The 14597-nt window shown below is 36.9% G+C and overlaps 2 protein-coding genes across 2 annotated transcripts in view; both read left to right on the forward strand.

The window, feature by feature from the left end:
- LOC106133101 (CCR4-NOT transcription complex subunit 6) overlaps positions 1-14597 on the forward strand; it is a 140239-nt gene that overhangs the window by 28406 nt on the left and 97236 nt on the right. The window lies entirely within an intron of this gene.
- LOC106133102 (uncharacterized) lies at positions 717-4653 on the forward strand. The gene has a single exon (XM_013332714.2). The coding sequence runs from the start codon at positions 902-904 to the stop codon at positions 2315-2317; it is 1416 nt and encodes a 471-aa protein (XP_013188168.1). The 5' UTR covers positions 717-901; the 3' UTR covers positions 2318-4653.

Genomic DNA, 14597 nt, shown 5'->3' on the forward strand with positions numbered 1-14597 from the left:
TTATAAACTTTACTGTACTTTCCTGGTAGTGTAAAGAGGATTTTTAAGTCTTCCTTTCCTTGTATGAACCCAGTACGTAAAGCAACCAAGCATGTTTCGAAAACAATTTACGGTCCTATAAAAGTTTTATTAAGCTGCCTGTACGAATTACCCTATAACTTGCGAAGTGGACGTTTAAGACGCCTTTACATTTCCGTATAGGATTTGATTCACGATATTTGACATTAATGAACCTCCTTTATGTTTACAGGTAAGTACTATTCGCGATTTGTGGTGTACATAGCAAGCTGGAAACGGTAAGTTTCTTACATTATCTGATCAAACCTAAAGAAAGTATTTAATTCTTATTGCACGTTTCATTTAAATTCCTCGAGCCAGGGTTTAACTCTAGACAAGAATTAAGACTGAGATAAACATTTCTTATTACTTTTGTTTAAATTTTTGAGCATTTTTAACATGTACACATCCAAATAAATATTTAAAATTCTGACTACGAATTGTCGACAAGATATGAGTTGAAATATGTTATGAGGCTTCCTCACACAATAAGCTTCAATAAACAACACTCTTAATATTTAAATTTCTTCAAGACCGCTTGGAAAGTAAACAACGGACGGTTTAATTGTAAAGCAATTAGGGCTGCGAAGCTTTCCGGTGCATCGACGCCGCGCCGGCGATAGTCGCGTGGCGGCGAAGGCACTCCCACTCGGCACTCGTGGCCGCGGCCGCTTTGCACTCATTCACTCCAGTCCTCTGCCGACTGTTGCGGCAAACGCACGCGCGCACCTCTCACGCCGTCAGATGTTAGTCTACGATTACGACATCGCGTCGCATCTCGGACTTTTACCGTGACAGTGAAACGAACACTACCGAATATGGGTTAAACGCTCCCTTAGGCGTAATGAGTCCGGGCGAGCGTGCCGCCCTAGGGCGCCGCGAACCCGCTCGCCCTCAGTATGCCACCACCGCACCGGGATTCCCGCCACCCTACTACCCGCCCTATGGTGTGCCACACCCGAATGCATGGCTTGGCGCACCCCTTATATCCATGGCCGGACGTGCTCCACCACCCGCCCGGAATAACCCCGTGTCAAAACTAGCGATGCACGCTCAGGGAGCGCCCCTCATCATACAAAATAGGCACGACCGAAGAAAGTACACAACAGCACCAGAGCAACGCAATCACCGGCCTGTTGTTCACAATGAGCATGCCACCAGGGAGAGATGTGAAGTCTCGGAGGGAAACCGGCCTCGTATCCAGCAGCAGCAAACACGTTCCACCCGAGGCGGACGTAACAACAACACGGATGCGGTTAGTGTCGCGAGCGATGAGAGTTCCGGCTCGACAAACTCTGAAACAATGTTGCCCAGGATAATTAAACCTAGAAAGCGACGCAAAAAAGACAGAAAACCGAATAACATTATACCACACGATTTAAGTGCTGCTAGTTTAGATCTCGGTGATGTGGACCATTGTGCCGTTTCAGGAATCAGTTCTTCGGGGCGTAGTATTTATGAAGATTCTTATTGTCGGGAAATGTCATTGCCGTATCGATTGGACGTTAAAGTGATGGAATACCCAGAACCGGTGCCAGAGACTTATCGTGTATCTGCTCTAGGTGAAGCTTTAGAAGCCACAAGATTCGGTATAGCGGAAGCCGCTTCGCCTGTGGAGTCTGCTGTCAGTTCGTGTCAGTGTCGCTATTGTGATCCGGTGGGACAAATCTGGGATGCCGATTCGATCGCAGATTTGCTCGACGAAAATTCTAGCGGCGATTTCGCTCCTACGAAATTGGAGGATTCAATGAAAGTCGTTGGGCCGCTTGGTAGGCGAGGAGCAGACACTACTTTGAGACGAAGCTGGAGCGATCCCTCTTCGCGGGTGCCTGAACGACGGGAAGCTAATACTAGCGAGACTTATTCAGCACCTAATTTGTACTCATTATTCCCACCCTCGAGAAGAGCAAGCTCTCCGGAGCCGCGCTCTCCACTCGCATTAGAAATATCTTCAGAAATCGTCACTTCGATGAATGGTCATCGTGACCTGGAAATCAAGTTATTTTCGACCTCACCTTCGGCAACAAACACCGATCGCCGCTCCTTCTTCGCTGATAAAAGTGAAAGTGCTGCGAACAGATGTATTACCACAAGTTATGATGTTAAAGTGAATAATGTGGTAAACAGTGACAAAGTTAAATCTAGTGTTAAAACAGATGGCAAAAATAGTGAGGAAGTGTCCGAATCGGTGTGTCCGACATCATTGGCTGCCGGCGATTCTTCGCGTAACATTTGTGATTTAGCTTTAGTTTCTGCCTGAGGTCGTTATTGTCGAAATGCGCGATATGAAAAAAAATATTGGTGTCGTTTATCATTAATTAGAGAACTCCACGCCATTTGAGCTGGACTCAAATTGTGACAGCGATTGTTTGCATGGAAAATCTCGGCGACCCATTAAAATTGAGATCTCCGTATCAGTTTCCTGTAGATTCTATAATTAATTTATTATTAAAAATAACGTAGGAAGCTGACGGGGAGCTTTATCTGGAGACAAAATTCGCTGTTTATCAGTTTTCTTGGCGAGTTAATATTTCGGTGTAGGCTTAGTTGTTTTGTAAAGAAGTTAATTTGTTCATTTGAAATTTTCTATCAGTCCCTTGCGATTAGCTGTCGTGTTACTTTGAGCAGCTCTCATTTCTAGATAGCATCTTGTGCAGCGGGCTTACGAGCCTGTGCAATTAGCGTTTCACACTACTGACACGGTTCTCGCGGCGCGCAGCTCGCTATTGCGGTTTCCCGCGGTTTTCACTGCGCACGCCGTTCCGGATGGCGCCTCGCCGTTCCACTATTAATGATTCCTTCATCTTAAACAACATTTGACTCGTATTTGGTATGAGTGTGTGAAACGCAAAATAAATATGTTCATTAACTTGTTTAATAATCACTATTGTTATTGGTTTTGTTGTAAGTTATATCATAAATTAAATCGCATAAGACACAAATTAAATTAACAATCAAGAGACTTTAGTATACTTTCGAAAAAAAAAAAGATTATGCTTGTTTTGTTACCTTTATCAAATTCATAATCTATCCGGATACAGGATCGTTAAAAATTGTGCATCATAATTTATAACAACGCATTTAGAAATCATCAATATTATTGTTCATACGCACGATTTTCACAGCGTTCTGCAGAATTATTTGAATTTGTATTTGATACGCCGCCGCTGGAAGCGATAAAACCACAGTTATTTCCCTCTGGTTACGTGACTGACGTCGGCAAGTTAATAGTATTCCCCACAATCGTTATCGTTGCATAACAGCCGCATTGTTGACACTTTTGAAATCCATTTATGCCCTTGCTATCAGGTTGTAAACGAGCTCGATACGCGGTCGTCGACTTTATTCTCAAGACTGATATACTAACATTTGATTGAAATATTATAACTTCTGTTCTAATGTGTGTTTAACTCTATATTTTTATTTCACGTTTCTTGTATGTTGGTCACGTTGTTATTAAATAATAACAACAGAAGCATTATAAATATCTATATACATCCAAACAGAAGCATCATCTATATACATCCAAGTCAATGCAATGTTTATCTTTTCATTGATAAACAGCGAATTAAAAACCTTCGTGTGTGTCGTATGTTTTCGTTTAAGGGTCCAATAAGTTTGTGAATCCAGATAAAGTTCCATACTGTAGATAATGTGAATATAACTAAGTTATTCATGGACTGTACGCCTGTAAACAGTCTCTATCGTTGGGTTTTACACTCCACGGGCTATTTCGATGTTTAATTTTTTTGTTTATGTGCTGTGTTCGCTTGCGTGGGTCGACATGATAAATTGGTTCTTGCTTTATTTTTTTTCTACGACATGCTCAGCGTAGACGGGGAGTTATCTAAATCAAATTCTTATAGAAATCCGTATTAGTGGGTCCATGTCAATTGACATATTTATCGGATGTTCCATTAACGGCTGCCTTTGAAGTTAGGCCTGCTTTATGTTTACTTTCATCCGAAAGGAAAGGGGCGATAGCTTCTTTATTGTCAAGTTGTTAACTTGAGTTATTGAAATTGGGTTCTCGAATTATTTGTTATCTCTTTGTGAGATGGGAACAGTGAATTTTAATCTTAATCTCTCAACAAAATTGATTGTTTCGTTTGATGCTGAGCCTAGGTTTTTGTTGGGATTTCGTAAGGGCGTGGCGTCATATGTGGTTGTAAAACTCAACGATACAACCCACTTTAATGTAAACAAATAGGCTATGTCTAACTTACTGAGTGAATGCATTTTATATAAGGGTCCGCGTGGACGAGTCAATTAAGTGGTCAATCGCCTGAGGCACAAAGTGCATTAAATGATGAAGGCGTTTCATTGCGTCCAACGGTTTATAGCCTTATTTGTTTTTAGTTATGAGACAAAAGTGTACACCACTAAGTGGTGTAGCTAGATGTCTCATGTTCATGTTAAATGTGTCATTTTCGTCTATTATCATTTCCAAATTGACCTCTTCGTTTGTCGTATTGTTCTCGTACGCGCGGACTCTGAAACTTAGGTTTAATATTTGTTTGTGTATGTCATGACAATGAGACATGAGTAATACACGTCCGCACACTATTTTTGTACAATAAATACCATGTCCTTATATTTACGTTGTTTTATTTTGCATTTATTCGTTTAGTTGCCCTATACGATACTGCGAGGTTGATATTTTTACAGTTTTCCTCTTGAATAACAAATACTTGTACTACTAGAGAATTCTATTTGATGATCAAAAATGGTCCTAAAATAAAAAAGAATGTACCACAATTTTTATGGATAATTATAATCCAAAAGAAAGCGATTAAAGTTGTTTTCGAAATATTTATAGACTTCCTGTTTCATAATAAGTAAGACTTGCACTTTCATGCATATTCATCGCTCGTTAAAAGTTTACGAGCGTTCAAACAATTAAGTGAAGGTTTGTGTTGATTGGCAACCGCTGTGGGTTAGCGCATTCAAAATTAAATTTCTACATCTCTTTTGTGGACAGATTTTATTACAAAATTGTATATGGAATGATTTCTCTTAAATTAACTTGTTCAATATGCAAAAGATATGTTTAGGAGAGAAAACGGAAAAAAAAGAAACTAAACGATTGACTGACAAATCAACGCGCAACCCTGGATCTAACTTCCTTCAGACCTGTTATGTATCTAGGGGGTATTAAGAAAAGATTTCCAGAAATTAACGGGATTTTCTATCTCATAAAATTTAATTAAATAATCCCTCATTCAATTTATTGATAGCACCGCGTGCGAAGATCTCCGATGTTGAAAATACACAGAATTGTTTCGTAAACAGTTCAAATTCGTTTACGTAATGAATACGCGACTTTCTATTGTGGTGGTCCAGATGTTGCCTTGTTACGCATACATGTGCCATTGTATTTTTGTTTGTTAGTGAACGTTTAGAGGCGTGAAATATAATGGATTTTGCCGTCTTTTGTACCAGTCCATCGTGTGTAGAAAAGTTTAGGACTTCACATCATTAAAATGAAGAAAAAAAGAAATCGATGTTAACGTGTGTTTTTATATCAAAAATTTTGGTGAAGTTACTGCTAAGTGTCTTATAATTTTAGTCCAGCAGCATGGAGCTTATATTCACTTTCAAAAATATGGAAACTTCATTAATCGATATAACTTACAGTAATTTAAGGAAGTCGCAGAAAAAAAAAGAAAACTGTTGGCATATTAGTAGTCATAAAAAATAGAAACTATGATGGGAATGACGACGGAAGCATCGCGTGTCTGTTATCTGATAGAATAATAACAATGGCAGCAAATATCTTAGTTTTCTATCGCTGTACTCATAACTTGTACTCGTATTTCGTATGTATGACCTTAGATCACAGAAATAGATGGGCGAATTCCGGAAACTTTTGGCGGGAAAGTGGTCAAGGCCGACTCCTTACTCCAACTTTAAATGAGAAGTTGCTAGCACCGCTTACACTTGGTGTTCGTTCATGGCATTAGGATTTTTTCGTAGAACTGATGACTATTTCAAGAGATTAGTGTTTTTCCTTTGGTTCTGCAATATAAACGAGAATATACTGAGATAGTTACCAAAAATACATACTAATTTATCAAACTTTTTTCGCTTCAGTAAACACTGTTATTGTTTATGATTTAACAGTTATTGTCACCATTTCTTAGTTCTAGTCATTTCCATTTGCCTTCTCCCCTCTTCCTTCAATCTATGTTATTCACGAAAAGATTTATTCTCCTTCCTGTTCGCAGCATTATCGTTCCCCACAAGGACGTCGTCCAACGCCATGACGTATGATCCCGGTTTTTATAGTCCTTACATAAAAACAACTTTATTACTTTTCTATTCGGGTTTTATACGCTTGTTTATGAATTTCAGTTAAGCGGCCGGCGAACACTTGCGTTCTGCGCATTAGGCCTCTCGGTACGCGAGCACTTGTCTTTTCTAGTAGTTTTCCTTCAATATTCAATATGCCGAGAGGCCTTCAAGCCTCTATTATGTTTGTAGGTTTTCCTTATTAATTGTGGAGTTTTTCTTAATTTATTAACTATACATATATCTTAAGTATTTCTCAATCTATTTCGTTTTACTTGCGTTCTCAATTGAATGATATTCCGTTCATCCGAAAATGTCTCACAAACTGCTTGTTTATAATGTACTTAATATAATGAGATTTTGTATCACAAATTACGTTTACATAACTAAAATTTATTCGAAAAGTTTCCAGACAACCTTTTAAGTTTCTATAGGCAAGGACTATATTCATAAATAGGGTAATGTTATTTACTAAGTCGCCTCTTTTTGGCATCAGAATTTTATTAAAAGACCATTTTAAACTTTTAAACCAATACGTTGTATAAAGATACTTGCATCCAGAAATAATTAATCAAAAAAGATGCGTTCATTCAAACGATTTATCATTTTTTTTGGCTTTACAACTACAAAGAGTTTCATACAAACGTTTGCTAGCAGATGGAATCGTAAAAACTTCTGCTAACAGCCAAGATTATGTTTACGATGACAGCGGTTTGTGTGATATATAGTGCGAATGTATTTGTATGTGCTGACCTTGACAAAAGATGTAAAGGGGAAACATGTAAAGAGAGAACAATACTTTAAAAAAAATGTTATTAAAGTGAACTTGTCGACTGACTTGCTGGTGAAACATTTTCTAATTTCTTATCTGCACCTCTCAAGACCGATACGATATATCTTACAACGCACGGTCGCAATCATTGCACGGAATTAGCTGAAATTTGGCTCAGAAAGAGATGACTGACACACTTTTAACGCGAACTATTCAAATGCATTCTTTAATAGTAAATCATTTCCAAAGTACTAGCAGAGATGCCATCTTTACATTTGCCACAATGCTTGCATACTTCTTTTGCTTCATACAGGCGGGACACATCAATCTTTTCAAGCAAGCTTTTATTTACCAAATAAGTCTGGAAATAAATTATCGTCCAACGTGACGTAACTGCGTATGTCGTCGTCAAAGGACAATGCCTCTGCCGAACACGGTTCAATGTTAACCGTTTTACGACGCTTCCTTGTGGCGAATATCCTCCCACAGAGTGATAGTTTTCTTGAGCTCGTCCCTGGGAGTTTAAGTGGGCATTATATTCAGAAGCACTGACGCATCATTTTCATTCGAAATAAAAAAAAGTAAAAGAAAGAAATTTCAAGGGCAGGATCGCAGTTTGCCACAAAAGCAACTTCAAGAAACGCAAAAGTCTTGCATGTATTGTTTTTAAGTAAAAAACTTAATTTACATAATATTATTGTTCAAACATCAGAACACACATAAGTACATAAAGGCTGCAATTTACACGCGAAACGGAAACATAATTAGTATCAAACCAAAACGAACGCAATATAACACAGCGTAACAGAGTAAAACTTCCGAATTGTAAGTTTCTTACGTTACGACTAGCATTAACTCTTGGACTATAAGTTTCGGTGTCTCCGGCGTAATATAAAGCTGGAACTATCGGTTTTGTGGTCTCTGGAAACTTTATTGTGCGTTTCATAAGGCTTCCGTGTGACTTTAGTTAAGCTATTTTAATGCTGGCTAATCCTGTCCCGCCGGGATGTCATGAAACGATAGGAATTTCATGACGCGGCAGCGAACTCTTTTCATAATGAGATTTTGGCAGCACCTATTATGTGATTTGCATATGATGTACATGATGATGATTGCATGTGATGATATTTATGGGAAAAATGACCTCCGAAATTTGAGAATAATTAGCCTGTACGATGATATAAAATTTGACAGTGATAACTTTCACATGAATATTTTGTAACGTCATCGAGATTGTTTAGGTTCCTTTTGCATGAGATTTGATAATATTGTCGTAGCATTATCATATCTCGTTGTAACTTTGATTAACCGGAAGTAAATCCTTAAATAGTATTAAAATGGATGAAGCGCAGGAAGTATGCAGAGATCGTGGCAAGTGGAAAGATGTAGTCTTTGCCTACCCTTCCGGGAAAAAGGCGTGTTTTTATGTATGTATAGCACTAAACTTTGTTCAATAAAGTCTTAAATAAATGTTATTATCCACAGATAGATCAACAATAAAGCCTTGCTCTCTATTCCAGGAATAATAAAGACCATCCCTGTGCTTTTGATGTAAAATTGTTTCTTGAGCTTTATGGAGCTGGTTCGAAAACCAAGCGTGAAGCGAGATTAAATATCGACCGTTCTCATATAGTTTTATGTGTCGGAGAAACTATAAACTTGTCTAGAATTCCATTACTGTCTAAACAAGGCCGTAAAGTGCTGGCTGTCGTCAGTGACCGTTTGGTGTAAAGCAGGGTTGGTTTTCTTAATGTACACTTGGTCCGCTTCCACTCTAATGGGCAGGTACAGAATCACTGCCAGGCATTAGTTGTGACCAAATCGATAAGAAACCGAAATAAAATAGAGGACCCAATCGACGAGAAAACCAAATTCATTAACATTCAGAGCATTTTACGATTAAGTTATACAGAGATAATAAGTTAGAATTGTTAGCTTAAATTCTGCAACTTTAGAACAACCAGATTTATTATCTAAGTGTGAATTGCATTAATAGGCTTGATTATATTTTGTTAAAGCTTCTCAAAATTTTATCAGTTTTAATAACTGTGTGGTGTAGTGACCATAGTATAAAAAATTTAAATGGTACAAACGCAACAAAAATGTTGGTTTACCTGAATTTTGATTGCTTTTTATTTTTTATACCTTAACCTTATTACGAGTTTTGAGAATACTATTGAATTATATTTTCGAGTTTCCATTAGTGGTTCTCTAACTTGTAACTAGTGGGGACAACGGGTTTACACAATTTTCTTTGAGCAGGAGGCAGGGTAGAAAGCTGGCTTCCGTTAGTTTCACGGCTTTCACTGGAGCGAGAGCACCCGTGATTATAACGCCTAGTTACCAGTCTGCCAGTCAATTAGACGGTGACGCGTTGGTAAAATCACCTTTGTATTATGTTGACAACATTGACACAGCATGTGCTCTGTTAGATTATTATTTGTTGTTTCATAACATTTAAACAACATTTTAATACATAATACATTTAAATACGTTGTGAGATATGACTAAACAATTAACCGTATTATATAAAACAAAAATATTTTGACACCCAACAATATAATTGTTAATTTGTCACCTCGAAATACTTCTTACTTTTTTAGCAAGACAAATGGCACAGTCACTTAAAAACTCTAATTTAAAACTCTTTATCCTCTGAAAGTGTCAAGTGGGTCGATGAACGGGTGATGATCTTGCAGAACACTGAAGGAGGATTAAGAAATAACAACACATATATCATTCGGTTTTAATCGGACCTCGTAAAACGATTAATGCATGACGTCTCGCTGATTTATTCTCATTTTTTGGTTGAAAATTTGTAACTCTGGCACAAATTGAAGAGAATTTGTTGAGAATCTTGTAAAAAAGATGCAGTTGCTTATACATTGATGATGACGCGAGTTGGCGTTTAAAAGTATACGAGGCATATAATTGCTGCACTGACACCTTGCAATTAGAGTAGGGGTAAGAAATTTAAAGTGACGTGTCAATTACTGGACATTAATTTTACTGGTGGGCTGAAAAATAGTTTGTTCAAATTATTGCTTTTGATGCACATGTGATAAAAAACGAACGAAAATGTTTGCCGATGCTAGTGCGAAAAAAAAAACAGTATTGACGCGCAGTGCATTGTGTGTGGCGTGCCCGATTATTGCACCGGCGGCAGCCATATATTAACAGTTTTGTTTAGTCATCTAATGAAGTATTCAGAGCTGAACATGATGGGAAACGTTGCTTCCAATCCGGTCCGGTTTTAATAACAAATCATGGCGACCATTGTACGAAGATTATAAAGAATTACTCGCCATTTTATATTAATATTCTACGAAGCATTTATTGGTAAAGCGCAACCCTTTGATTGTAATTTATGTGATGTTTATATTTACACCATTCAATTAATATGAAAATATTCTTCTCGTATTTCAACATTGATTCATTTACGACTCGTGACAGCGTAAGGTATACAACCAAGATAGAGTATCCAGTTTGACTTATTTTGTAGGAATTAATTGTAAGTGTGTTATATTTAATAATCGTCCTATATAAATTCACATTCTTATTACATTATGAGGACATTCAACTCCATAATTTGACACGTTTTTTGCTAATTTTAAACTGGACATTAAAGAATACGAGTTGTATTTCGCGCGGCGCGCAGACGATTAGATCATTATCTTTCTTTACTTTCGTCTTTAGCTTCCGTCTGAGTGTTATTGCTTTTCTTAATTAATTGAGATAAAGTAATTTGATACCCAATCAGACTATTATCAGAGTTAAAACATTACTTTATTTTCAAATAGCTATATAAATTTACCAAAATATGCGCCCGCTAATGAATTCTAAAATAGTTCTGAGCTGATTACGCACATAGTTTCTTCAGAAAAATTTACGATCGAGATGAAATGATAAAGTCGTTGTTGACCTAAGTCCAGGGTGAACAGACTCCTGAATGGTAGCCTAGTCTAAAACAGCATACGTAGCACAGGTAACAACTGAACAAACACGCCTGCATAAACATTCTCTATTGAAACCGCCTGAAGTTTCCATTCAATAAATAATTTTATTCTGTTTGTTGCCTTGACCGTGGCTTGGTTGGAATAATAGTAAGTATACTAAAGGGGAAATGAATGACTTTGAGAGTAATTTATATGGCAGTCTGAGCAAACGTTGGCTTCCTCGGTCTGTTATTTTTGGCTCTCACATTTACGATTTCCTTACCACGATTTTTGCTCACGTCACTAATAAAAAATTGCGTATTGCTACGTTTTATGCGTCAAAACTGGGTAAAAATGTAGGAAAACAAGTTAATAATAAGTCATCAATCAACCTTCATCTTAATGCCCGTGAAATGTAATTTCTCTAGTGTCGTCTCGTCTCTCTGTGACAGACATTCGCACAGACAGCGATTTCATAATTTTCACCGAGCGGTTTTCTATGGGCGCGATAAGCTAGTTGCGGGAGAAAGCCGATATAGTGTTGCGTTTCCCGATGTTCTTGCACCAATGACATGAGGTCCAAGCGATGAGAGATGTAAATTAGTGTTTATTAATAGTTATATGTTACTTTATCTATATTAACATTCGTATATCATTGATATTTACAATTATCCCAAATAGTTTGAGGTAAAGTTTTATTCCCCGTCTATCTACAATTTATATCAGCAAAACTTTCGCGAACATCGCAGAATGGTTAATGCCGTTATCATCATCTTGTGTTTCAAGGTTGGCTGGAAGTGTTCCCAAGTGAACCGAAAATAAAAATGTATATTTTTAAATAATATTATGTATGTTCAATATCTATGTAATTTTTATTCATTGTGAAAACTAACGAATTGATTAAATGGTAATATGTAAGATATTATTTTTTTTTTAATTAAAAAAAAATATTTATAGTACTCGTATGGTTATATTGAACTCGTATTTCTAAAATTCGATTTTATAAAATTTTTAACATTTCTAAACAGATTGAAACTTTTTCCTCATATGTTACGAACACATCTGAAACGAATTATCGTGTAAACGTGACAATAAATGCTTTTAATTTGCACAGTTCCGATACCCATGCCCGTACGCAGCCGGTCGCTGTCGGCGTCGATACGAGAGCGTAGAAAGTTGCTCGGCCACTCTCTCGGCAAGATTGATTCTGTATCGGCGTTTAACGTTTTAACAAGCAATCAGCAAAGGACTGGTGTTAAATTCCTTTGGATTGCAAAAATCGTCTGCCAATGCATTAAGTTGTATTTTTTATAAAATTCTCATAACATCATCAAAAGTTCTCCAACTGCATCTTTAACGATAGTGGTGTTTGCGTTAATAAAACTATTTGGCGTTAAAATGATTTTTTCTTTTTCGAAAAATTCATGGAAAACAAGAAAACATAAATAATGCTTGATAAGTAGGTATATCGTGCTAATCTTGCTTACTTATATCTGTTTGCAACATTAGTCTCATGATTTATTTTGTTAATGGAGGGAGTAAAGATATTTTGATAAATACCTAGTCCTGATTATCATATGCGCTTGTAGACGATAAATATATAATAACTGGTTCCCTGTTCATTTAATATAACAAATCTAATTATCTTTTTTGAAAGTCAAAGTTGTGAAGATAATAGTAAGATTAGATTACGTATCTAATTGTCCCGAACCCCTTTCAGAATACTGGCTTTGGGTTCGTAAAAGCCACAAAGGACAAATCTGAATAGGAACATTTACCGATAGAATAGCTTTACAGTCTCTTTGGGTTAATTAAATTAATTACTAACGTCAAGCTTGTACTCACCCACCGACAAAGAAGGCCAGAACTCTGCTCTTATGTCAAAGTATTAAAGTCTGTATTTGAATATAATGTAATTTTTAAACATTGAATCTACTTGGGGACGATCGAGGTTGAACGTGATCATTTTGCCTTCACAAATGGACGTGGATAATTAAGAGCATTATACAAGTTAACGCGTTCAATGCAGCCAACTTGTGTATAATTTGAAGCGTGTCAATGTGAATTTTAGCTTCTAAATGGTGACACTTTCTCATGCAGATTATACTTGCTTAATGTGTAATTAGTTCTGGTAAAAACAAGTAAATAGCGTTTGACCGACTTTTCTCTGTGATAAAACTAGGTTAGGCAATCGTATTTCGTATTCTAGTATGTTTGATTTCATAAACAATAAGTAATATGTTATATTTTTCTTTCTCTACCAAACTTAAAGCCTCTTTTTCTTCATTATTGTTATCGATTGCTTTATCAGCCGATTGCTTGAAATTTGTGTAATGCATAGGATATAATGAATTTTCAAGAGCAGCCACGGAAACCTTGTTTTTCTTATATTTACATTATAAAACATACGTAGGTATGACACGGCTCACATTTCTAACAAAACCTGATCATGCTCAGATCGCTCGGTTCCCAGCACCGCCCACCAAACAATACGTGTGATGTTCAATAAGACCGTGTCGGCAACGCCCGTAATATGACTGTCACGAGTCGTCCCAAGTTTCGATATATTATTTGTAATAATTACACATGTTTTCCTAAAAGTTTCACATTTCTCTACTAATTTTGTATTGACCGTCTTTAACTGTTGCATTTGAATTTGATGATACTGCTGAAGCTATGAAGTTATTAATGTTTTTAAAATTATGTAGTAGTTAAAATTTTTTGAGTCCCATAGCCCAATTGGCATGGACTTTTGATACGCTTACGCATGTTAAGCAACATCGGGTGCAGTCCTCATTTGGATGGGTGACCGCGAGTGCCACAAAATTATCTCTAACTCCTCCGTGTTTCCGAATGCACGTTAAGCCGTTGGTCCCGACTGTCAGTACTAGATTGCCGTTGGAAAGCTATGGCAGGTGCTTTTAGGCCGCCTGAAAAATCTGACACCAGTGTGCTTACTTACACGACAAACAAACCAAAAATTTTATTTGATCTAAAGGATTTTGACCCAGGGTTGTCGAGATATTTCATGAAGGTTAGCGTTTTGGTCACCATCACTAGGTACAGCATTCACCTATGGTCTGCAGGCTACGGATTATTACTTGCGAGCGTGTCGGCCACGCTTATAATGTGACCGTCACGAGTTTCAACCCATGCCCCTTCATAAAATGTTGCTTTTTAAAATTAATTAATTGTTTATTATAATCATTTATAAAGATACCTCAAATAAAATTAAATTTATTTAGGTTCGATAAGCCAGTATTGTTTATCCGTCCATCCATCCATATACTAATATGATGATGATGGTTGGTGATTTCTTATTTTGTTGCTTGTCGATGTCGACGCGATGTTTTCTGCAACTTTCTAGACGATAGTACAAAGACAAAATTAACAGTGCTTTCCATAAACCATTTCTTTATTCACTTAAATATAATTAGGATAAATTTTAAAGATAGTGTGCTTGTGTTTCAGGGTGGTTTGATAACAGAGGCGAAAAGTTTATCGCGTACAAATTTATTTCGATACGAAAGGATCTTTCCGTA

The sequence above is a fragment of the Amyelois transitella genome, chromosome 10, assembly GCF_032362555.1.
Source record: "Amyelois transitella isolate CPQ chromosome 10, ilAmyTran1.1, whole genome shotgun sequence".
Lineage (NCBI taxonomy): Eukaryota > Metazoa > Arthropoda > Insecta > Lepidoptera > Pyralidae > Amyelois > Amyelois transitella.

Excerpts from the sequence above, each read along its gene's own strand:
- LOC106133102 (XM_013332714.2), top strand. The coding sequence starts at position 902 with ATGAGTCCGGGCGAGCGTGCCGCCCTAGGGCGCCGCGAACCCGCTCGC.